The 26,561-nt window shown below is 51.7% G+C and overlaps 1 protein-coding gene across 1 annotated transcript; it reads right to left on the bottom strand.

The window, feature by feature from the left end:
* Positions 1 to 4,971: 4,971 nt before the first annotated feature.
* On the bottom strand, positions 4,972 to 25,284 carry LOC133350686 (uncharacterized). Its single transcript, XM_061565319.1, has 7 exons — positions 24,947 to 25,284; positions 17,841 to 18,646; positions 16,263 to 16,421; positions 15,542 to 15,682; positions 13,645 to 14,211; positions 8,979 to 9,043; positions 4,972 to 4,995 (listed from the first exon to the last, which is right to left on the bottom strand). The coding sequence occupies exons 2-7, from the start codon at positions 18,349 to 18,351 to the stop codon at positions 4,972 to 4,974; spliced, it is 1,467 nt and encodes a 488-aa protein (XP_061421303.1). The 5' UTR covers positions 18,352 to 18,646; positions 24,947 to 25,284.
* Positions 25,285 to 26,561: the final 1,277 nt, after the last annotated feature.

The raw sequence follows: 26,561 nt of genomic DNA, 5'->3' as shown, positions 1-26,561 counted from the left end.
GATGATGATGATGATGAGGAGGATGATGATGATGAGGCTGATGATGACGATGAGGATGATGATGATGAGGATGATGAAGATGATGATGATGAGGCTGATGAGGATGATGATGATGACGATGATGATGATGTGGTGCTATCGGCATCATGGCACGAGAAGAAAAGAACAGTTTGTAAATCTCACAGAGCAGCGGTGTCGGAGAACATCCCACGGAAGTGGACACGCCGGAGCTACTCGTGAGGTAGCGTCACGTGCACGTACAGGCACCGCGAGAGAAGATGACATGACACGCATGGCGATGATGATGTCACGTGACGTGCAAGGCATGATGGGAAGACCGATCCTGTGGTCGCAATCGTGCCTTTTGCTGTCTGTAAATCACCTGCTCGCCTTGTAATCCGCACCTACGATTGTCACGGTTGGCTACGTACGGCGCGAAAGAAGTTCAACATGAGTAATACTATGAGACCTTCTTTACCAGTGGCAAAATATAGTGATAGATGTTTAAAGGGTAAAAACCTATCACTATATTTTGCCACTGGTAAAAGAGGTCTCAGTGTAAATGCTTACCCCGAGCTCTCAATACTCTGATAGTGCGCTGTTTTTGAGTTGTACGCCTTCTGGCGTCATCTGGTCCAACACCAACGGAGACTAGGCTCTAAGAAAAGCTGTCTCGGGTGTGGACCAATCAACTTCAAGGACAGTGCATATAATTATCAGAGTTGTTTCTTTTTGTTTGCAATTTGACTGCTTGTGTTGTGGTTATTGCAAACATGATGCCTTGTATAAAGGTGTCAGTTTTTGTACCAGTTTAAGGGTAAAAACCTATCACTATAAGTAATACTGTTTAACACGCAGGCTTTCGCGACCAATATCCATAATACAGGTTGTTTTTTGGGTTAGATCGCGTAAATATATAAATGTGTCGTTCAACCCGCCACCACCCGACACAGCCAATTCGTAAGGTTTGTCACGTGAACGGAACGTGCCAATTCGTTACGACCACAGCACAATCGTTGTGCTCTCCCACGACACATTTATATATTTGCGCGATGTAACCCACAAACGAGCCCCTGTGTAATGGATGAGTAACACTGTGCCTCTCGTCAGCCACACTCACTCAGACAATCTCAGGGCGGGTGACGCGAGGCATAGCACGCGGTCGCTGCTCGTTGCAAAAGGGGGGGGAGAGTCACGGTTCGAATCGGGCAGGCCGCCCCTGGTTACTGCTGCGGGGCGGATTAACCGCGGGAAACAACGCGCGTCTGCGTCACGCGCTGACGTCATAAAGACCCCTGACGTCACTGGGAACGCGGGGGGGGGGGGCGTCACGTGCCGGCACGTGGCCCAAAATTCACGACGCCGCAATAAAAGAACCTATTACTCGGTGTGGTTCTTTACACATCGCAACATTGGAACCAGCACCCCCCCCGCCCCCCGGGCTGCTGGCAGCCAGTATCTTGTTCCTATGATCACTGTTTCATTGCTTTTATGGATTTATTTTGGTGATTTTCGAAAAGTTGTTTGGTTTGGCCATGTTTGTTTGTTGTAGTACAGAGTTAGACTGATGGCCTTAATCTAAGTTGTCTTGTGGTTGTTGTTGTTTGACTTGCATCCTACTGGGATTTTTGCACACAGTGTTAGTGTACGGTGCTTTTTCTGCAATATTTTGCGGTCTTTTCTTGGATTTTCTGTTTGCACTTTAAGATGTTTTCTTGTTCATGTTTTAGTTTTTTGTGTGTTGCGGTTGCACCCGATTCAAGAGCCGAATGGCTCACAGGGCTATACCTAATAAATTAACTTGAACTTGAACTATCTGTCGGTGATATGAGGAAGCCACTGGGATTGAAAACTCATTTCTTTAAAACTGCTTTTTTTTGTGCGCTGTCGTTTGCTGTCCTTCCCCCGGACCTCCGATGAGGGCAGTTTAGCTACGTACGGTGCAGAAGAAGTTCAACGTTACGTACATGTGCACGGTGCACATAGTTTGGGCTGCATGGCCACTATAGCGCTACGACTGTGACTCAAACTAGATTCGAAGCTGTCGTGACTGCAGGAATTACTCTTTGGCTCTTTCGGTAAAGTCACGTCGAAAATAAAATCACGTGATAATAGAATGCGACGTTTCGGCTGCAACACAAGCAGCCTGTTTGACTTGGTGTGTGTCTCGCTCGGTGTGTCTCTGCATGTGTGTCTGCTTATATTGTTTCCGTGTCTGTGTTTTATCATTCATTCTTGCCTGATGATGGCTGCTTGTGTTGCAACCGAAACGTCGTATTCTGTTATTATTTGATTTTATTTTCTACGTGACTTTAGCGAAAGAACCAACGAGTAATTCCTGTGGCTCGTGACTGTAATTGTCCGTTCATGGAGAAGAAGCGTGCATCGTCCTGTTGATGATATTCCGATGATTCGGTTTGATGGATGCCCCAGAGACTTTGAAGAGAAGGAAGAGAGAGATGGGGAGGGGGGCAATGTCAAAGCCACGGACGTGGAATATTTATAAACAATCGCGGTACAAAGACAAACGACCCCCCCCCCTATAACTACAGCACCACTTTTAATAACTCCACCACTATACTCGAAGGTGGAATTTTATAATTGCCGTTAATTCGCCTTGGAACAAGGCGCTATGTGAAACGTTTTGTAATAATGATGATAAGATGGACACGACAAACCGGTGGGCCTTTGCTCAGCAACCGTGGCTTATTAATTAACAACAAAACCAGTCGCGCATTCCACGCTATTAAATTCACGAACATCAGATATTATCGCCACAATATCATCATCCACACTCGATCTCGTCTCGTAAGCTCGTGAGCTCGGGGGAATTGCTGTTTCCTTTCAAATGTTGGCCATGAGTTGAGTTTGCAGCAATTCTCTCTGCACCCCCCTCTCTCCATCACGCCCCCCCCCTGCCCCCCGTCGTCTTTAGGAATTCACGATGGTTGAAAAAAAAATTTGTTTCGAGATTGTTTATTATTTGGCGTCTTGGGAGGGTTTTTTTTAGCGCGAGGTGCGCGTGTGTGTTTGTTTATCGCCGAAGAGCACTCACACGTGGACGTGACGGCGCGCCAATGAATTTGAGATTAAACTGGGGGCTGGACTCGCCTCGAGAGAAGGGTTGCCATCATCTGGATCACCAGCAGAAGGCGGCACGGCAAGTGGACTGATCTATCCAACTATGAAAATATATTTTTTCATTTTACCAGGTAAGGACGCTTGAAGGTTGAGCGATGAAGCTCGTTTGTCAGAAGCGACCTGGCCACAAGTGAAACTCCAGAGCAGCCAAAGACATGAAAACTCCAAATATGTAGCAGGCGTCCGGGTCTGGATCGAACCCACGACCTCCTGTATACCAGGCGAGGTAGTTAACATCTCGCCACCATGCAAACTCCAAAAATACACCAGGCGTCAGGGTCGAGATCGAAACCACGACCTCCTGTATACCAGGCGAGATAGTTAACATCTCGCCACCATGCAAAATCCAAATATACAGGAGGCGTCAGGGTCGGGATCGAACCCAGGACCTCCTGTATACCAGGCGAGGTAGTTAACATCTCCTAGCAATCGTGGCGCCCGAGAGGGAGCTCTAAGAAAAGCCCAACTGGAGGGTGCTTTTGGCCTCCTCTTCCACGCTGGCGAGACGTCGTGGAAGAGGAGGGAGTTTCCCACACTTCACCCCACCACAAGCAAGCCACCTGCATGCCGATCTTCTGTCGAACTGCGGTGGTGTCAGCGTGTGCAGTAAGGGGCCGTCGGGTGGACAAGGAGGACAGACAGAGGAGGCGGGTTCAATCGACCTGGTTTGGCTGAAAACATCTTAAAATTAAATCCCAAAGCATCAACCCTCCTGATAAAAAAAGTCCTACAATTCTCCTGAGTAAGTATATTTCCAAATCTCGCTTTCCTGGAAATCCAGTCCACATTTGGGGAACATGCAATCCGGGAAAGATCCACTCCAGATTCCTCATCTCTCCCACCCCGTGCTTCCGTTTCTCCGCTCTTTTTCCATAATTTTCCTCTCATTTCCTTTTCCTCATTATTTACTGATCTCATTTCCAATTCCTTCCCCGCTCTCTCCCCATTCCCGTTCCTCTCTCTTTCCCCACGCATGGACATCCTTGACTCTTAGTTTTTCGGTAAAGTCACGTAGGTAAAAAATGAAATTAAAATGAATAAAAATAAAATAATAAAAATCACGACGTTTTGGAGGCAACACAAGTCTCCGTCATCAGGTGGGACCGTCACAGCCAGACTTGCTGATGACAGAGACTTGTGTTGCCTCCGAAACGTCGTGATTTTTATTATTTTATTTTTTATTAATTTTAATTTCATTTTTTTACCTACGTGACTTTACCGAAAAACTAAGAGTATGAATCCTTGCAGTCACGAAAGCTTCAAATCTAGAATCCTTGACTCTGCCACCCACCCGGTGGTTTGCGCCACGTGTAGAAAATTGGAAGCAGACGAACGATTTGGTTGCATGCAACTCAAGTTGCGAGCTCAGGTGTGAGCTCGGCTCGAAAGCTGCCGTCCCGGCATAATTCCGTTTCCGTAATGAGCAAGTGATTCGTCTTCTTGCTTCTTTCGGTAAAGTCACGTAGAAGGGAAGTAATAAAATAATAAAAATAAAACATAATAATAATTTTATTACTTCCCTTCTACGTGACTTTACCGAAAGAACCAAGAAGATGAATCCCTGCAGTCACGAAAGCTTTAAATCGAAATTTAATTATGTTTTATTTTTATTATTTTATTACTTCCCTTCTACGTGACTTTACCGAAAGAACCAAGAAGATGAATCCCTGCAGTCACGAAAGCTTTAAATCGAATAGCAAGTAATTCGTTAATCCTCGTGTGTCTACGGACAACTCCCCGAGATGTCCGTATAAGTTGGGGGCTACAGCCAGACCCCCGGGCAGTCTAAATAAAGATTCTGATTTTATCTCTGGCAAATGTATAAAATCCTCACGTGTGCCGGGCCTGAAATCCCTGCGTCAGTATTCGGGTGGAGAGGACATGCGTGACCGAACACGTTCAAGAATAAAGTCGTGTGCGGTGGAAAAGTTTACGAATTGCAGGCCGATTCAACATTAAACACTTCAATTATTGTTTTTTGTTTCCTGCAATTGGGTATTGATCTCTTGTTGCGTACCGAGCGTTTCTGGGAAATTCCACAATCGTGAGCGTTCCAAGGGAAGTCGTGCCCAACTCACAAGATAACTCATGGGGCACGGTACCTATTTATTTTGCCAACTCCGTGGTAGGTCACTTCATCTCCTGTGCTGCTGCCAAATGTCTGGAACTTCTCTCCCCACCCCGCCACCGCCGCCTCCTGCCGTCCGTGCTGTCAACTCCATTCCGCTGTTCGTGCCCAAGCTCAAACATTAGCGAGCGTGCACAGAACTTGTTGGCACGTGTCGCGATGGGGTGACTGCAAGATCTGACCGTGTCCGTCCAGTGCTCGCCATGCTGCGTTGGCTTCTGGTTGCTGAACGAATACATTGCGAGGTCGCGCTCGTTACACACAACGCGCGTGCCACAATTGAACCACAGTTTTCTTGGTTCTTTCGGTAAAGTCACGTAGAAGGGAAGTAATAAAATAATAAAAATAAAACATAATAAAATAATTCTCACGACGTTTCGGCCACAACGCAAGCAGCCGTCCTCAGGTGAAGAATGAAACGCCACGTGACTTTACCGAAAGAACCAAGAATATGAATCCCTGCAGTCACGAAAGCTTTAAAATCGAAATTGAACCACAGTTCCTTGCCGTTCTCTGTCATGGAGCATAAACCATCACGCGACATCGCAAAAACGCTTCTGCGGCCGTCTGGAACGCTCTTCCGTCATTCGGAAGCCACTGGAGCAATGCAGTTTGAAATCTAGATTGAAAACTAATTTATTATATAATTGCGTTTCGTGTTTAGTTTGTCCTTTCCCCACTCCTCCAATTAGAACGGTTGGCTATACGTACGGTGCAAAAGAAGTTCAACATACATCGTAAACCAGTACTGATGGACAAAGTAATAATGTGGAACATCAGCATAGGCCGACTGGAGGGCAGGGAGAGCAACACAGGGAAACAGGCCAGGAGATGGACAAACGTACAAATACAGATGACAACAGCGGCATCACCACGGTGCTTGTGCCAGACTAGGTGCGCTCTGAAGTGAACTGCTGGTAAGGTCCCGGGACAGATCCAGGTGTTATAGGTTTATTTAAAACGAAGGGCTTTTGCGACCAATATCATCCATAATACAAGTTTTTGTTGTTAGATCTTGTAAAAATGTGTCGTTAAACCCGCCACCACCCGACACAGCCAATTAGTAAAGGTTTGTCACGTAAACAGAACATGCCAATTTGTCACTAGTACAGCACACCGGTGTGTTGGAGAGCCAAGCCACAACATTTACAATCGGAGCACGACGTTTCGCCAGTAATTACAACCAGCTTCATCAGGCGACAGCCAGATTTGTGGAGAAGTCCTCCTGTTTCGTTCCTTAAGTAGCGGGGTATAGGTGTTATAGGTTTAGTGGCAGATGCTAAATTCCAAACACAAAGAGAGACAGACAAACGCAGAAAGGTGCGATTGGGTGTAGCTCAGAAGCCTGTCGCTGTTGAGAGTCTGGGTTCGAACCCGTCTTGGAGCCACCGCTGACGAACCCGGGTTCTCGAGTGTGTAGTAGGTTCAATGAGACGTAGACGACGTAGTCGGAGGAATACTTACTTATTATAACGTTCCACTCAGCACAGGCCAATGTATACAACACTCGAAGGGGTAACGGCCCCTTCACCCGTCTAACAGGGAGACCCCAGTCGCTCTAACCAGCTAGCCTACTCCCAGGTCGTCCACTCGAGAACTAGGGGAGGCTAGCTGATCCAGCTCTGGTCAAGCTGGGATCACGGCACCCTTAGCCACCAGACCGGCTCTTACAAGAGCATCAGCTCTGGGCTCTCGGGGCCATGCCACTGGCTTGCCCTGGTCGGTCCTGAGAAGGACAGCGAGCCAGGGGAGTCCCAGGGCCTATCTAGCCGGTCTTCACTGGTTTAAGCTAAACACTGAACCCCGAGCCCACCGGCTCACCACCTTATACAGCAACTCCCCCCCAAGGGGTGGGGCCGTGGGGGATCACAGCGCCGTTACAGCCCCCCAGGGCTAACCGATGCGGACGTGGATGTAAGCATCCTTCCGCGTGCGGGCATAACCACCTCTTGTGTGTTTGTTCGCCCTCCCGTAACACCCCTACAAGTGTAGAGTTAAAGGTCTCCGCTTAGGTCACAAATGGCCGTCACACACCAGAGCCCCATCGCTTCCTGCTGTATATCAGCTTTGCCACGTCATTTGAAACAGTGCAACTTTTGAAAATGAAAAGCTCCGTCGCTTTTTAAATCCTTTTTATTAAGTTCGCTTGCTTGCTTGCGTGCTTGCGTGCTTGCGTGCTTGCTTACGACCGTGCAAATCTTTTGGTCGTTTTTTAACCCACTTCCCGTGATCCAATCGAGCTGACATTTTGCACACAGACTCGTTGTGCGAGACAATTAATGTTCGTGAAAATTTTTTTCCAAAATTTTACACTGTTTAGGGAAAACAAATTAAATATTTAATTACCAATTGCTTAATACTGGCAGACAATCATCTGACCCATAGGTGGCAGCCATCTCAAGCCAGAGGACGAGAGGACTCTAGCCGCCACGCATATAAAGAATTTATAGTGAAAAACTTTGTTTTTACGGGTTATACTTATTAAGACTGCAACGTCCTGTTACAATTTCACAGCAACGTTGTGTCGAACGGCACGAGTGTGCCATCTCCTGTGCGCGAACGTAAACGCCAGTTTTAAGGGCGTTTCAGAAGTACTTTTGAAGAGTCGCCGCTGCGCCTGAAACTCACGACAAACGGGTGGTTAACGGCATCTGCCTCCCTGCGAGATATCCTAATGGCTTCGCCATCTTCGTGACTTGGAGCCAATGACAAAGACATGTCCCCCTACCCCGCCCGTTTAGCGTATAAGCCAGTCATTGACTTACGAACGAAATTCGTTCCCGGGGCCCGTAAGTGGAGCGGTTCGTAAGTAGGAACAGTAATCTACCGTATTTAAATGATCATTAACACACAAAACTCTTACTCCCAGCACGAGGCCGACTCGTTTACATCTCGTGGAGGATCGCTCAGTCGGACAAAAAAAGTGTCGCAGTTCAATTGGCAGGTGAGAGTTCGCGTTTTAAGTCGGTGTTCAAAAAAAAATATTTCACGGAGGCTGGTTCGTAAGTGCGGGTGTTCGTAAATCGGAGACCGTCTGTAATGTTGCTGTTGGGGCAAGTGCTGTTATCGAGCAGCTATGAAGGCCCGCACGACGCACGAAAAACTATTAACTAAATTTTTTTAATTTTACCAGGAAAGGCCCACCGAGCTATGAAACTCTTTTTTCAGAAACGACCTGGCTATCGCAAATCATAGCTCGTAGAAGTGGCTTATCGTCGCGTGGAAATTTATAGCAGTTGCCAAATACTCTAAACGCATTTAGACTTTAATTGTGGCGGGGAAAAACCAGAAGGCATGGAGAAAAATCCACGCGACAACAGAGAGATACTAAAACTCCAAATATACAGCAGGCGTTATGGTCGGGATTGAACCCACAACCTCCTGTATAGCAGGCGAGGTAGTAAAGATCTCGCGACAACGGCCAACACCACGTACGCTCGGCCGCCTTTGTCTCCCCAGTGCTAATATTTTATACAGACCGCACCCGGTACTCCCTCAAAGGCCGAGTCGACCTAGGAGAGGCCCCAAGGACCGGTTCAGATATTTATCACCGACGTTGTTGGCCGTGAGCTGGAATCCGAACTCTGGTCAGCGCCGGGTCTTGTAGCGCAGTTTCGCTAACCGCTGCTCCTCCATAACCAATGAAAACGACACAAACACTCACGCACGAAACGCCGGCCGAAGTCTTAAAGTGTTATCATTTAATTACAGGAAATGCATAACATCGTCGTTTTGACCCAGAGGCGATGGCGCCCGTACAGATCCTCCTTTGCGCTGCATCAAATGTTCGGCACACATGCAAGAAAAACAACGTAATCAGACAAAACTAAACAAAAACACAAAACGTGACATTCGCTCGACACTTCATCATCATCGTCATTAGTAGTAGTAGTAAACAGACAAACTCTAGACGGACTAACTTGACACAAAGTCCGTGCCAATCTTAGCATTGTCTTCATCAAGAGTCATTCAAAAACGTGTGCTAATTATTTAAAATCGTGATTAGCATGACATCATCGTCAATGAATAACATTTACGAGTGAGCAGAGCGACTTCGTGTCAATTCGCTAACACCGTATAAAACACAACAGGCCCAGTAGTTCGTAACTTATTAGTGACAAAACTCCAGTGACATCATTAACACAAACCAACTCCCCCCCCAAATACTGTCGAATGAAAAACTAACAAAACTCAAAACGCAAAAGAACAGCCGGCGAATATTTCACGAAACTCAAAACCAGTGTTAGACAAATCAGACACGGTAACCAAAACGTTCGTTTCAGCGATTGCCAAATAGACACACACAAAAAAAGAAACCCCCACAATGCAATGCAAACGCCGACCACAAAAGCATCACCAGCCGGCGTGACCGAACTGCGCGGCCCTCCCGGTACAGTACCACGTGACCACGTGCACCTCTCCAAGTCCTCCTCGCTTTCAAAAAACTTCCAGGCACGCGCAGCGAAACGTCGGCACGCGCCGCGTCCCCCACACAACGGGGCGACGGCACAACCGCCAACGCCACAACAACGCAACCACCTACGCAGTTAGTTATTGCAGTTCAATCGCTTCACGACAACCAGGACTTTCATAAATAACAGTTGTGACCTTTTGTTTCGGTGTCGCGCGCTGGCAAGACTGGACCAAGGTTACGCGGCTTTCGGTAGCCACACGGCCATTGACGAGAGGTATACAGTACTTGGGAGTGCCGGGTCTGGGAAATACCTCATTGACAACCACCGCGGGACAGACCCGGCACGAATAAATGCAGAAGCCCTTGCCGTCACAACAGTCACGTGCCCTCCTCCACCCACCTCGGTACTGAAAACTCATCGGCGCTCACGGTTAAAACGGCTCTATTATTGGTCCTGCGTGAGACGAACTTTAAGCCCCAGAGGGCAAAAAAAAAACAATGTATATTATTTTTTTGGTAACAGCTTTTTGTCGAAAGTTTACAGAAGATCACGGTACTTTCCAGAAAATGCGCGCGGCCCCCCCCCCCCGCCCCCCGTTGCATACAGCGGATAGTGAGAGGAGCTGAGAGTCGCGGCAGATTGGGACCCATGGGGTTGATGGATCATGCGGAGATGCCCGCCCGCCCCCCCGCCGGAAAGCAAGGGCCGGATCACGTGGCAGCGCAGCAAGGTACGGCAAGTGGGTTGCTTGCTCGTTCCGCTGTCGGATCCACGTGGTGGGGTTTTCTTTGGGTACTCTGCCTCCCACACGCAGCCGACGACTCGTGCATTTCAAATCGCCAAACATACCAACGTGTAGCAGTAGGACCTCCCTGAAAACATATGCTTGAGGCTCACCGAGGCTTTCCTGCGTAATTATTATAGCTCCAGTGGGGTGCAGTGGCGGCACAGTCGTTAGCGGACTGCACTATGAACCCAGTGACCCGAGTTCGATTCCCGGCCACGGCCAAACATCGTGGATCCAAATGCGTCTTGGACCGCGGCATCCCTGCATCGAGTCACATTGACCACCGCCATGAAGTATGGTCAAACATTCACTCCCACGACCAACATGCGGTGGTGGCGAGGCCTCCATCCAGCAGTGGATTGACAAAGGTCTATAAATTATTACCATTGTAAAGGCTACAGTATTCACACTGGCCAGAAGATTCTCTCACACACACGAGAAAAACATCACCAATCGCACGGCACGCGGCGACTCACCGACTCGATTCAGGGGCACGATTCGGAGTTTTGCCGATCGATTCGTGAAACCGTTTTGGCCCGGTTGCTCATAGAGTGTAGTCAGGGCCACTTTGAGTCGGAACAACCGAGACCTGGGTTCGACTCCAGGTTTTCACGAATAAAACAGGGATCCTCCAGCATCCCGAGTCGATGGGGGCTATCACAGCCCGGTCACCAATAACCACGCGTAAATAAAATAAAACAGGAGTTTAGTTTCTCAACGAATTTCCCTGAATTGTGGCTCTGGGAATTAAACGTCGTTCTTATCGGCAAGTGATTCCTTACCCGTACCCGGCCGCACCAGGGTCGCAAAATGGGTACCCGTACCCTACCCGATACCCGGCTACCCGTACCCAGGCGGGTACGGGTAGGGTAAGGGTATCGGGTACCCCATTGCGACCTCTGGGATGAAGCCATGTTGCAGGTGCGGGTGGGTTGATTCTAGGAACTTGAATTGTGAGAAGAGACAAGACGTTGGGAAATGAGTGACAAACGGTGACTCACCAGTGACTCACGGCCTACCCGTACCCGGCCGCACCAGGGTCGCAAACGGGTACCCGTACACCCGTACCCGGCCGGGTACAATGCTACCCGATACCCGATACCCGGCTACCCGTACCCGGCCGGGTACGGGTAGCTGGGTATCGGGTACCCGGTTGCGACCTCTGATAAAGAGGTCCCCCTTCCCCCGCCCTACTGAATTGACTTCAGAAGTAGTTCTACGACATCAACTTCTCGGGCCGTTCCCTAAACAAAGAGCGTGGGAAAGATTTAAACAAAAATTAAAATCGACAGAAGAGAAATACTTTTTAATCCGGTCTTAAAAACGCCAATTGTCACTACTTAGCAGACTTCAGAATCGGCAGTCTACAGACTTCCGATAGAGAATTTCTATCTCCCGACATGCCGGTCGGACACAATTGGCATACAGGGGGTAGTGGGGGGGGAAGTATCGATTGTAATTATTTTGTCACTCACAAACGTCCAAACTAACTGCTGCCTCTGCTGGCCAACATTATTTCGGCACACCGATTAGGCCGATTCGACAGATTGGACCAAAATAAATATTGACGCTTGCTGATCTCTCTCCGATGTGCTTTCGGCGTAAGGGGTTATACCTTGTCTAGTACGGCACAATTATCCGACGTTCTGCTCCTGGCCCGTAAACTTCCTAATGGTGGTGAAGGGGTCGTTGTGGGGGGGGGGGGGGGGGCAACAGGACAGAACGAGAGACCTCTCCCACCGAGCGGAGGTCAACAGAATATTCGGTTGCGAACGAGCATTACGCGAGGCGTTTCCGTTGGACGCTGTGCCAAGCGAGGCATGGCATGGCACAGCGTCTCCCCGTGCAATGGCACGCTGCTGCAAAACCCCCGCCGGAGGCGTTGGGGGCCTCCGCCCGCGTCCAGTGAATCGGCGCGCCCGGTCAATCGGCGCGTGCTGAGCGGTGGCGGCAAAGGCCACGTATCCGGACGAGCATCGCCGCTCCGACCGCCGGCGCACACCACGCACAACTCAAACTGGGAAAAGTAACCAACATGAAAAAAAACACACTTCATATCCACGCTTGAAAACGAAAAAGCACTTGCGATGATTTCCTTCATCCTCCTGTCGCTGTCGTGTCTGTGTCCTTGGACACGAAGTGTGCACACAGTGATGCTCAGTCGGTTTGTACTGGCTTCGTTTTGAGGCTGCTCCGGATATCCGCGCGGGCGCAATATCCCGTGCCTCCGGTTAGCACGGTTGGCTAGGTACGGGGCGAAAGAAGTTAAACGCACACACATTCGCAGCGGACCCGCCACGGACAACCGACACGCCTTGCTAGCGGATCGCGCAGCGGTGACAAAACCGCGGTGGGGTGGGGATCGGCGAGCTGCCTGGTGGTGACAGTACAGCAAGTAGGCTGTGACGTCTACACGCCCACCCCCCACACCGCCCCATCTCATCTCGCTATCTCACTCTACTTCCTTCCTCCGCTGCACTCCAGTCACCAAGGCTTTCCATCGAAGCCTCCGGCCAGCTCCGACTCAGTGGCGGTCGCTCATTCTCCTCTGCTTCCGCCAGTCTGCAACTCCCTTTCCCCAGCCATCCGTGCTGTCGATTCCCTGCCCCTGTTCATGTACAGGCTCAAGAGATCTTTCATCGTATTCCGTCCCAAAAGGCTCCTGCTTTTTAGACGTTCAACCACTCCTGCACAGCGCACGCAAGCCTAACAACCTACTTGCTGTAGTACCACCCTTGAACTGCGCTCACACACCACCTCGCCAGCTTGCCGTCCGCACGTGCGTACGTACGGCGATCGACAGAAGGGCGCGGCTTCCCTCTCCATCCCGGCGGTGGCATTGCCATCGCAGCCGCACCACTGTTACCACCACCACCACCACCATCGCGACCAACCACTGCTACCATCACCGCCACCATCGCGACCAACCACTGCTACCACCACCACCACCACCGCCACCATCGCGACTAACCACTGCTACCACCACCACCATCGCGACCAACCACTGCTACCACCACCGCCGGCACTCAGAAGTGCGAGCGCCGGTGCTTAATGAAGTTGCTGGAGACGGTGAACTTGCGTCCGCACACGTCACAGGTGTACGGCTTCTCCCCCGTGTGCGTGCGCATGTGGTACACGAGGCTCGAGTTCTGGCAGAAGGCCTTGCCGCACACCTTGCACGTGAAGGGCTTCTCGCCCGTGTGGCGCCTCCGGTGGCTGGTGAGCACCGCCAGGTGCCCGAACGAGCGCCCGCAGAACTCGCAGTTGTACGGCCGCTCGCCCGTGTGCGTGCGCCGGTGGATCGTCAGGTACGACGGCGTCGAAAACTCCTTGCCGCACTCCTCGCAGCGGCTCGCGTTGCGGCCGAACACGCCGGCGCCGCCGTCTCCGCTGCCGTCGCCGTAGCCGCCGCCTTCGCCGGGCGCCAGCGCGAGCTGCCCGTTCCACTCGTCGGCGGCAGCGGCGGCGGAGGCCGGGGCGCCAGTCCGGCGCGCCGGGGCGTGCGGCGATTACGGGGCGGTGGTGGTGGTGGGTGCCGCCGGTCTCGCCGAGTTCGCGCGCCGACAGCGGGTAGGGATGCGACAGCGGGCGGTCGCCACTACGAGCCGGGTTCCTTGCCGGCGCCGGGATGCGGCGAACGTTTGCGACCGGCTTGATGTCCGCCACCACCTGCTGCTGCTGCTGAACGTAAAGGGCGCTGGCGGGGTTCCAGATTCTTTCGGGTTCCCTGCCCCAGCCGCCTGGAACGAACAACAACAACAGCATCGACCGGCGGCATCGACCAAGAGAACGGATAGGAAACGTGATTTGTTTGTAGAGGATAACGGGTGGCTTAGAAGTCAGAGTGCTGTCCTGGCCCCTCTGAGATCCTGGGTTCTGATCCAGGCGACAACCGGCTTTCGCAAGTGTGTGGGGGGGGGGGGGGGGTTAATGACCTGAGCCCAGTCTCCAGTTATTCACACATCAGGTTTTGGTCTTGAACTCCATTTTGGCTGACTTTTAACCGTCATGTCAAGAACACGGCTCTCTGAGTTAATCACAACTCGGTCAACCCCCACACAATTGCAGGCAATCCTCAGTTTACGTGCTTTTGCAGTACGCCATTTTGGAATAACGCGGCGCGCTTTATATTTAGACCTTTCATTTACATATAGCGAGGCAATTTTGGGAATAACGCCATCCTACGTCACCCTAGCCTGGCACCGCGACCCAATGGCGTTGCCAGCAGCCGGTGCGGTACAATAACCGGTGCGCTGTGCCGTACAGCATCACGCCACATGTACATCGGCACTCTTCGCTTTGTCTCTCGCTGTGATCGCACGCTGCAAAGCCGACTCCTCCACTCTCTCTCTCTCTCCTTCACTCTCCTTCTCTCTCTCTCTCCCGCCGTCCCTCCAGCAACTCCACCCACTCTTTCTCCACGCACGTGCGGCTCCTTAACTCCACCAACTCCAAGTCTGTCTCCCTCCTCGTCGTTTCAATCCATCCTCTCCACATCGCAACTCCGGTGTAGTTACAAGTAAAACTGTATCATGGGAACTCCTTTGCCAGAACAAAAATATGAGAAGAGGTTTTCCCCTTTTTTCTGGCAACAAAACAGCTGTGTTAAGATGTTAAAACACCAAACTGTAACCTTTTACAAGGAATCATGTCTGCATTAACCACAATACTTGTGGTCAGAATTCAAACAAAAAAAATACTCTGATAAGTAAAACTGTATTTCTTCATTTGAATTTTTATTTTGTAGGAAGTATATTAGAGTTCACATGATTTTCCTTTTAAATTTAAAGAATTATATTGTGTGTACATGTATGGTATTGACATAGGCTCAGATAATATAGGCGATTATGTCTGCGAGTGGGAGTGAAATCCCCGAACCTCCGCCTTGACCGTTATTTCTTATGAGCAAAAATTGCTTTTGACTTAACGCGATTTTGAGATACGCGCGATTTTCCGGGAACGCATCTATCGCGTACGTCATGGCGTGCCTGCACATCCGTGTCACCGGGGAGCCCAGCGGCGCTGCGTGTAAACGCCGATCGATTGGCAACCTCCGGGGTGGAAACTCACCTTCGTCCACAGCCTCCGCCTTCACCACGACCTGGCTAGCCTCCAGCTCCGAACCGCCAACCTCCACCACCGCGGGAGAGGTCGCCGAGCTCGCCGAGGTCAGCATCTCGCTCATCCTCAGCAGGGGCCCTTGCGCGGAATCTGTAACCAATCAGTGACGCCCGTTACTAGTTTGCCCGCCCGCCCGCTCGCTCACACTTAACTCTTTCCCATTACGAGACGTGTAGTGCCGCTGTTTGTCAAGACACCATGCTCACCGCAGGCGCCAAACTGTGCTAAACGCCCTCCCGCATGGCCTTGTGGGAGCCTCGTTAGCCATAGCTATTATATTTTAGCTTTTCTTCCGGTTTCCTTTTGATGACATACACGTACGTCATCGGAACAGGAAATGCTAAAAATCAAAATCAGCCTCCCGGTCTCTGTCAGACCTCGAAAGCTAAGCAGGTGTGAGATGGGGAGGGAGGGCTAACACTCTATCCCATGAAGAAAGAACAGATGAAGATCACTCAACAGTTCGCTGAACCGCCGTCTTCCTGGCAAGCCAAGGTAGGGCACATCCACGACGCCCACGGTGGGGGAGGGGGGGGTGAAGCAGTTTCACGACATCTGCGCGATCCGCCAACCCTCTCACCGCTGCCCGCACGGCGATGGACTACAGGCAGCCAGCGTACAGCAGCGTGGCCGCCACCACCACCACCGCCTGGCGTCGCCCTAACGTTACCTGCAGGGAGCTTGGGGTAGGAGGTCTCTGTCATCTGGTTGACTCTCCATCCCGAAGGCACTTCCACATCCTCCTCCTCCTCTTCGCCGTCGTCGTCGTGGTCGTCCACCTCCTCGGCTGGCATCTCGCACACCTCCTCGGTGCCATGGTCGGCAACATCTGGGCACGGGCGTCCATTTACTCCTCATTATAACCCTTTCCCGTCATCAGTTTCATCACGAATCATAGGAAATACTAAAATAAAATCAATCTATTGGTACGTCTTCAGGTCGCAAGACGTACCGAGGCTCCCACAAGGCCACGCGGGAGGGCGCGTGGCACAGTTTGGCGCCAGCTATCATTGAGTGCGGTCGTGTGGCTACGGTTCTCTGCGGTGCGTGCGATGTCTTTAAATAAATCGGCGCTACGCCTCTCTAAATCAAATTAACACCGAGCCACTTTTGCGCGTTCCGAGATCCAGTGGTGAACGGGACACTCACCCCCTGCCACTTGCAGATGCCTCGGAATGGGCAAGGGTTAACGTGTTTGTTTTCCCCTCTACCCCACCCCACCTACCCCCCCACACCACAATGTTATCCCAAATGTGGCTATCGGCATCGCGTCGCTCTAAGCGGTGGGGGTTTTCTCCGGGCTCCCCGGTTTCCTCCCACGCGGAAGCCAAACTCTCGTGAACCGAATTAATTCGTGGCCAAACATCATCCCGATGTTGGGGGACCCTCCCGAAGAAAAGTAAAAAAAAAGGACCGCCCTGTGGGGAGTCAACAGGAGGCTGTCCTACACAACGATTGCCTCCAACGATAGGAATGTGGAATTTCCACTGCGAGCTCGGAAACCACGAAATGAGCACGATGCCATCACACTGCTTGTTCCAGTGCCAACGACAGTGACCCTTAATCCTTGTCCGGTCCTCAAAGACTTCGGAACTAGGAGAGCTAGTGGAGCAGCGCTTAACTCACTGCACTATGAACCCAGCGACCGTCGATTCCCGGCTACGGCTAACATCGGTGGTGCAGTGATATCTTAACCGGTTTCAGCCTCCCGTCACGCCTTCACCATTCCTGACTGACCAGCATGGTCCAGTGAGATATAAACTATTTAAACTATTTTTTTTATTTTACCAGGTAAGGACCACTGAGCTACATAGCTCATTTTCAGAAGCGACCTGGCCACAATGATAGCTCAATGAAGAGGCTTATCACGTGGACATTTAAAGCAGCAATATACTCTAAACGCATGTTGATTCCAAAATGTGGAGGGAAAAACTGGAGGACCCAGAGAAAAATCCATGAGGTCACGGGGAGAGAGAAGCACTCCAAAAATACAGGCGTCAGGGTTGGGATCGAACCCACGACTTCCTGTATACCTGGCGCGGTAGGTTATATCCTCGCCACCGTGGGGAGGCCTTCCACCAGCAGCGGACTGAAAAATGCCCTCAAATGACCGACAGCAAGCTGGGGGAAGATGTCACCTGAACCGCTTCATTAACTACCCTCCACTGCTCTCCACATTCCAAGCGTTCCAAAGTGCAGTCGCCCGTTTCCTACGCGACGAGGATCCCCACCCCACCCCCGTGCTCACCTGAATAGCGGTGCGTGCCGCCACGTTGCTGACGCTGCCGTTGCCTCTGCCCCGGCGCCTCTCCGTCGCCGCTGCCGTCGGCGCCGCCGGAGTCGGCAACTCCGTCTCCATCCCGCGGCGTGCCCAGGTCCAGCGCGCTCAACTTGTTGGCCGAGCGGAGGAGCTCGCGGCTCAGGCTGCTCAGCGTGTTCACGAGCGCCTCCAGCAGCGAGCCGAGGCCGGGGCACGATCGGCCCGACGCGGCGGCGCCGCAGTCGCCGACGCGCTCCGCCGGGAACGCCGCCACCACGCGGCGCAGCACGGCGTAGAAGCCGAAGGGCAGGCGCTCGCGGGCGACTGAGAAGAGCTCGGAGCGAACCTGCAGGTCCTCGGCGCAGGCAAGCAGCACCTCGTAGTCCCGGATGCCCAGCTCGGTGTCCATGGCGAGCGCGATCTCGGGGCTGAGCCCGCGCGTGCCAAGCCACGCCGGGAAACCCCGGTGCGGCGAATGCAGCCGCTCCTCCACGGCCATGGTTACCGCCGAGTGCTGCGGCCTCCTCCTTATGCTCCTGCCGTGTTAACGATCCCTCCTCCGGTATTCCTAATGCCCTTCCTCCTCCCTCGCTTTCTCCTCTGCCTCTCTTCCTTCTTCTCCCACGTTCCTAATCCTCCTCCCGTGTTCACCGCCTCCTCTTCGCCCCGTGTCGCTCCTTCCACCTCTCCTCCACCTGCGTTTCCACGCTCTGTGCTTCTTTCTTCTTGTCTTTGCCTCTGGCTAGGTCTCGTCCTCAAGGCTCGGCGGCTTCTTGTCGCGAACAGTGTGACACCTGCTCACGCATGCACGCACACAGTGGACACGGTGAACTCTCAATTATCTGCGGGCGGGCGGCCAGCCCGAGTCGCCCACCGTCCACATTAAACCTGGATTTCGATTCGCACTTATGCTTTGATCGTCAGCTGCTCCTCAATCGTTCGAGGGCCGGCAGCCCAGCGGCCCATTGCGACCGACCGATCGCTTTAAGCAGCGGTAGGAACGGATGACGGCATTCTACGTTATCGCCGCCCCCCCACCCCTCCATTTCATGTAGGTAGACGATGGACGTGGTCTTATACGAGGGCTTTAACCGCCAATATTCTAATTCACAATTGGTTTGTTTTGACAGACACGGGCGATTTCCTGACCTAATATTAACACGGTTTGCGTTATCCGTGGGTTTGCTTGATCTTGGCCGCCGCAAAGATGACCTTAGTATGGAGTAATCGGCATTTGAATTTTCAATTAATTCTAGAAGTCAATAGGTGGATCATCGCATGTGGATCCTCGGACCCATGGGAGCAGTGGGTTTTATTATTGTACGGGACGTAACGGTTGGCCTAATGTGATTGATGTGATTAAAGCCTTTGTATTGAATGGGGCTGCTAGGAAGGGTGAATAAGCCTTTTGAATACAATACAAAAGGCTGGACCAGCATGTCCCGCATTCCGACGTGTTTGAATGGGGGCCATGCGGTACTCCAACTGATGATTTAAAAAAATATGTGTTCTTTCGCCAAATGTGCAGCCTATGACCAGATCACTCTGAATTCACCCCATCTCCCATCAGATCTCAGAAGCCAAGCAGGTCCGTGCCTGGAGGGTTGCTCTGATGGGAAAGGTGCTCATGAATAAAATTCACATTCATCAACAACAACGTGCAGCCTTCGAGGGGGGGGGAAATATACATAACAGGCGACATTCTGGGCAATGGCAGATGAATAAAAACAGGTTGGTATCGGCGTTGGGGCAGCAGAGGACAGAGTGGCCAAGTTAATAATAATTGTACCACATCTACGCATCTCGCTTTCACCAATCCGAAATGACCCAAGAATGGCCAAATAACCCCCACGGCACGGGGGGGGGGGGGGGGGGGGGAGGCCCTCATCCGGTAGCGGCTGACAATACCGCAGCACACGCACCGTCCAGCAACGTGGGGCAAGGCTCGCTGTGAAGATCTGACGCGCGGAAACACCACCATGGACACGTTTATTGAGTTGCTCGTCAAACTGTCGACGATGGTTGAGACCCACAAAAGGAGAGTGGAGGAGGCCCTCCATCCAGCAGTGGATTGAGGAAATGAGCTGCACACATGCAAGTGCAGACACAGCTGATGCTCTGGCAGCACACGGATCAGCGGTGACACCTTCCCAGTAAGCATGCCATTGGGCCGACGTTGGGCAAACGTTGGGTCAATGTCAGACCAACGTTGGCCCAGCGCTGGAACAAACGTTCCACATTTACGCTTCCTCAAGTCAAGAAACGCGCCTGCTCACATCCATTACACCTTTCATCCCAAACAGTGCCGTTTGTCACTGACCGCTCGGCGTTTTGGACCCGTGCTCGGCAAACTGAGAGTTTGAAACAATCACCACGTCCAGGACGAAGCCTCCGTGGCCGTGACGACACATGGCTCGGTTGTCCAACTCCGCAAATTGAATTTCTCTCTGGCACACGGGGGGCAAGACTCGGCTTGAGACTCAACGTTACTCATTCGCCAGTGATAGACAGGTGAACATTTGGCACATGAATAACACCACCACTACCAACACCACCGCATTACTCACCGATGTAGAGTACCATGCCCAGACAACTACATGGTGAATTCGCGACGTCATCAGTTGCAAGCGTCACTCGTGAACGCGCGAGCCGTGCCCTATCCACTGCTGGATGAAGGCTTCGCCAAGACAAGTCGCCATCTCGCGATGCCACGATAACTCGAGTTCCCACGCGAGAGACGGATCTCATCGTTCCATCTCCGCGGTGGACATCTGCTCGGGTTTTATTCCCTCCTTTGGCTGCTAGTCCATCACTGGTCTCGACCTAAATTCAGTTTTACAAATGCACTCCACCCTGCGGTCGTCCACCTGTGTATCATCGTTCCTGATCCGACCCCAATCAAACACAGAATTTAAATCTGCATCAACAACCCTCTGTAAAAGATTTCTATGCCAAGAAATGGTTTTTATGTAATCACTGACCAGGGTTTCGTCCAATCACAGACCTTCCTTAGGATTGAGTTGATTAAATATGAATGCCGTCTTCGTCCATGGTTCAGGGGTTAAGGATTGGGGGGTTAGGGTTGATGGTTCGAGTTTAGGATCTAGAGTTTGCGTTTAGTTGTTATGTATAAAATTATGGTTTAGAGTTCGGGTTTTTGGTCAGGGGTTAATGATAGGGTTGAGAGATAGGGTGTTTGGGGTTTGGGGTTTAGGATTAGGAGTTAGGGGTTGGCGAGAGGTTTAGAGTTTAGTATTATGGTTAGGGTTGAGGATTGAGGATTGGGGTTAGGGAAAATGTTAGGGGTTAGGCGTAAGGGTTGGGGTCTGGTACAGCAGTACAGTGCCGTGGATAAACTTTTATCGCCACGATTTTGCGAAGACAACACTCTTAAGCCATCTGTACCACTCTAGGATTAGGCATTAAAAAAATATAGCGCTTCAAAGTAGAAGATTTTGCATTACAGACTCAACCCATACCTGCTAATGATCCACTACCTGAGATCATTAATATACTCAACTCAAGCGACAAAGCGGGTATGAATGGTTAGCGCAATGTGTTATGAGCCCGGAGGGGCTAGGTTCTAGTCCTAGCGACGGCTAACATCAGTGGCGAGTGATGTCTAAAGCGGTCGTAACTCTACCTCCGCCCCCAAAACGCCTTTCACCAACCCGCACTGACCAGCGTGGTGAAGTATGGTCAAACAAGAACCATGACTAATACACTGCATGAGCATTACGGAGACCCTTAGTCTAGAATTTGTTTTATAATTGTTGTAGTAAGGTCCTTACCTGCCCCGACTGGACATCTATTAAAGAAAGCATTATAGCTCATCGGATTCTGTAAATAAATATTCCGATTCTGACAAATCGCTCTAAATCATTGTTATCATCACAAACAGACCGTCTTAAACAACGCCTAAGAATTAACAGCGGTTCGAGACAATTACTTCTTGGTTAAATTTCGATTTAAAGCTTTCGTGACTGCAGGGATTCATCTTCTTGGTTCTTTCGGTAAGTCACGTAGAAGGGAAATAATAAAATAATAAAAATAAAACATTATAAAATAATTCTCACGACGTTTCGGCCACAACGCAAGCAGCCGTCCTCAGATGAAGACCAGGTGTGTCGGGGAGACAGCGTCTGAGACAGCATCTCCCCGACAGACCTGGTCTTCATCTGAGGACGGCTGCTTGCGTTGTGGCCGAAACGTCGTGAGAATTATTTTATTATGTTTTATTTTTATTATTTTGTTATTTCCCTTCTACGTGACTTTACCGAAAGAACCAAGAAGATTGTTGTTGTTGTTGCCCGCATTGAAACGGCTGTAACGCAGTATGGACCTGAAAACTCAATTTCCCTGTACAAGAATACAGGGCAAACCGTGTGGGTTGACAAGTTATGGATTAGCCAAACCAAAGGTACTTCACGGAACGCGCGTGTACGGACGCTGCTGTCGATCCACTGCTGGATGAGGGTCTCTCCACGCCAGCGTGGGTCGAGGAGGTTATTGGACTGTGACCATACTTCACCACTGCTGGTCAGTTTGGGTTGGTGAAGGCGGGCAAGCATAGACGACTTGGGCAGCAGCATAGCACAGTGCAGTATAACAGCAGCATAGAAGAGTGTAGTACAACAACAGCAGCAGCATAGACCAGTGCAGTACAACAGCAGCATAGAACAGTGCATTACAACAAGAGCAGCAGCATAGACCAGTGCAGTACAACAGCAGCAGCATAGACCAGTGCAGTACAACAGCAGCATAGACCAGTGCAGTACAACAGCAGCATAGACCAGTGCAGTACAACAGCAGCAGCATAGAACAGTGCAATACAACAGCAGCATAGAACAGTGAAATACAGCAGCATAGAACAGTGAGGTACAACAGCAGCATAGAAGAGTGCAGTACAACAGCAGCATAGAAGAGTGCAATACAACAGCAGCAGCATAGACATTTCAATACAGCAGCAGCATAGAACAGTTCATCGGATTAAAAAAAATCTGCACTATGTCGTCCATCAGCAGCGCAGCCTATACCTCCCCCCCCCCGTTGATCGTAGTGGCGGCCCATCCCATCAACGAGACACCACGGTGGAGGAACAACAACAACAACCACCACCACCACCCCGGGTTTAGCTTTCCGAAGATTCTGTCGCAAGCCGGCGTGGATTGATCATAGACGGTCACGCCACCACCAATAACCCAAACACCACCACCAACAACCCAAACACCACCACCAACAACCCAAACACCACCACCAACAACAACCCAAACACCACCACCAACAACCCAAACACCACCAACAACAACCCAAACACCACCACCACCAACCCAACCACCACCACGACCAACAACCCAAACACCACAACCACCACCAACCCAAACACCACCAACAACAACAACCCAACCACCACGACCAACAACCCAAACACCACAACCACCACGACCAACAACCCAAACACCACAACCACCAACAACCCAAACACCACAACCACCACCAACCCAATCACCACCAACTCAACCACCACCACCAACAACCCAAACACCACCACCAACCCAACCACCACCACCACCAACCCAAACACCACTACTACCAACCCAACCACCACCACCACCAACCCAAACACCACCACTACCAACCCAAACACCACCACCAACAACCCAAACACCACCACTACCAACCCAAACACCACCACTACCAACCCAACCACCACCACCACCAACCCAAACACCACTACTACCAACCCAACCACCACCACCACCAACCCAAACACCACCACTACCAACCCAACCACCACCACCAACAACCCAAACACCACCACTACCAACCCAAACACCACCACTACCAACCCAACCACCACCACCACCAACCCAAACACCACCACTACCAACCCAAACACCACCACCAACAACCCAAACACCACCACTACCAACCCAAACACCACCACTACCAACCCAACCACCACCACCAACCCAAACACCACTACTACCAACCCAACCACCACCACTACCAACCCAACCACCACCACCACCAACCCAAACACCACCACTACCAACCCCAACCAACCACCACCACCAACAACCCAAACACCACCACTACCAACCCAACCACCACCACCAACCCAAACACCACTACTACCAACCCAACCACCACCACCAACAACCCAAACACCACTACTACCAACCCAAACACCACCACTACCAACCCAACCACCACCAACCCAAACACCACCACTACCACCCAACCACCACCACCAACAACCCAAACACCACCACTACCAACCCAACCACCACCACCAACCCAAACACCACTACTACCAACCCAACCACCACCACCAACAACCCAAACACCACTACTACCAACCCAAACACCACCACTACCAACCCAACCACCACCACCACCAACCCAAACACCACCACTACCAACCCAACCACCACCACCAACAACCCAAACACCACTACTACCAACCCAACCACCACCACCAACCTAAACACCACCACGACCAACAACCCAAACACCACCAAACCCAACCACCACCAACAACAACCCAAACACCACCACTACCAACCCAACCACCACCACCAACCCAACCACCACCACCAACAACCCAAACACCACCACTACCAACCCAACCACCACCACCAACCCAAACACCACTACTACCAACCCAACCACCACCACCAACAACCCAAACACCACTACTACCAACCCAAACACCACCACTACCAACCCAACCACCACCACCACCAACCCAAACACCACCACTACCAACCCAACCACCACCACCAACAACCCAAACACCACTACTACCAACCCAACCACCACCACCAACCTAAACACCACCACGACCAACAACCCAAACACCACCAAACCCAACCACCACCAACAACAACCCAAACACCACCACTACCAACCCAACCACCACCACCAACCACGCACGAGCTAAGACACGTGCGTGTGTGTGTGCCCGCGCACTTACTAAACGTAATAACGCAACGACGTCGTTTATTCAAAATTGAACGAACATTCAAAGCCCGAGGGCGCCATTCAAGGGGGACACGACGATGACGACGACGAGACGACGTTTTTGTTACCTTTTGGGGGCTTCGCCCACGGCTCCCTCGTACACTGGGGCCTGGTCTCACGGCCGCCTGATTCCCCCCCCCACCTCCTCCCACAAACACGGCCACAGCTTCCCGAGCCGAACTCCAAAAAAACCCACCGCTCTGCTGCTGCTCCTACTGCCTTGCTTTGTCGCCCTCACGCGGAGCGAGTAACTTTAGACGTTAGCATGGCCCGTTCGTTCTGACGCTCCCGAGGCAACGTGTCGTGTAGTAGCAGCAGTAGTAGTAGGAGAGATTTAAAAAATAATACAAAACCCCATGGGCGAGCGTGGTGAATATTCGCGTTACGAACACCACCAACACCACCACCACCACCAATATCACCACCAACCCACCACCAACCACCCACCACCACCACCACCACCACCACCACCACCACCACCACCACCAACCCACCACCACCACCAACCCACCACCACCACCAACCCACCACCAACCACCACCACCAACCACCACCACCACCCCCACCAACCCACCACCAAGCCACTACCACCACCAACCCACCACGTTCAAATCCTGCCCCAGGGTTGAGTGTTCAACAGTTCAATTGGGAGCGCTTTGTCCGCGCCGCTGTGCGCATGCGTGGGCGGCTTTAATTGTTTATTTAGTTCGTCTTTCGCGAGCGCTTTAATTCATTATTATTATTATTTGTTCGCGACACACCAAAGCTCCCCCGTGTAGCCTCTGCAGACTGTTGGGGGGGGGAGGGGGGCAAGTGCTGTTAGCGAGTGGCGCCTGTTAAGGTCGCCACGGCACACGACGGGGTGGGTGGATAGGACCACGCCCGGCCGCCTTTGTCTCCCCAGTGGCGATGTTTACACACCGCACCTGGTACTCATTTGGGTCTACCGAGGGGAGGCCCAGGACACACCACACACTATATACATAACACACCACACACAAAACACACCACACACAAAACACACCACACACACCATACATAACAAACACACCACACCATACATAACAAACACACCACACCACACATAACAAACACACCACACCACACAAAACAAACACACCACACACAACACACCACACAAAACAAACACACTACACACAACACCCCACACACACACAACACACCCCACACACACACAACACGCCCCACACACAACACACACAGTGTGGTGTGTGTGTGTTGTATGTGTGTGTAGGGTGTGTGTGGAGGGGGTGTTGTTTGTGGTGTGTTGTGTTTGTGGTGCGTTATGTGTGTGGTGTGTTTGTTTGGTGTGTGGTGTGTTTGTTTGGTGTGTGGTGTGTTTGTTTGGTGTGTGGTATGGTGTGTGTAGGAGTAGGCAGAAGCGTCTCGTACCGCACGGGAACCCGGGCTCCGACCATCACGTGGTGCCCCAAACGCACACATTCGCCGGAAGCCGAGCCTCGTCACGTGGGCGGCACAGATTCCCGTGGACCAATCACAGAGGGCGTGGGCGCGGAAACCCTCCGCCGCCCGGAAGTGAAGGGGTGGGGGGGGGGCATTGGTGGGGGGGGGGGCATTGGTGGGGGGGGGGCATTGGTGGGGGGGGGGGCATTGGTGGGGGGGGGGCATTGGTGGGGGGGGGGCATTGGTGGGGGGGGCGTT

This window comes from Lethenteron reissneri, chromosome 4, assembly GCF_015708825.2.
Source record: "Lethenteron reissneri isolate LAM-NWPU_2019-01 chromosome 4, ASM1570882v1, whole genome shotgun sequence".
Lineage (NCBI taxonomy): Eukaryota > Metazoa > Chordata > Hyperoartia > Petromyzontiformes > Petromyzontidae > Lethenteron > Lethenteron reissneri.
The sequence above is the reverse complement of the archived record's forward strand: the minus strand, read 5'-3'. Positions and strand labels throughout refer to the sequence as shown.

Bases quoted from the DNA above. Each gene is read 5' to 3' on its own strand.
- LOC133350686 (XM_061565319.1), bottom strand. From the start codon at position 18,351: ATGGCCGTGGAGGAGCGGCTGCATTCGCCGCACCGGGGTTTCCCGGCG. The intron at 16,422-17,840 runs GTGAGCACGGGG...GCCCGTGCCCAG, and splicing joins CGGCACGCACCGCTATTCAG to ATGTTGCCGACCATGGCACC. The intron at 15,683-16,262 runs GTAACGTTAGGG...GATTGGTTACAG, and splicing joins CTACCCCAAGCTCCCTGCAG to ATTCCGCGCAAGGGCCCCTG.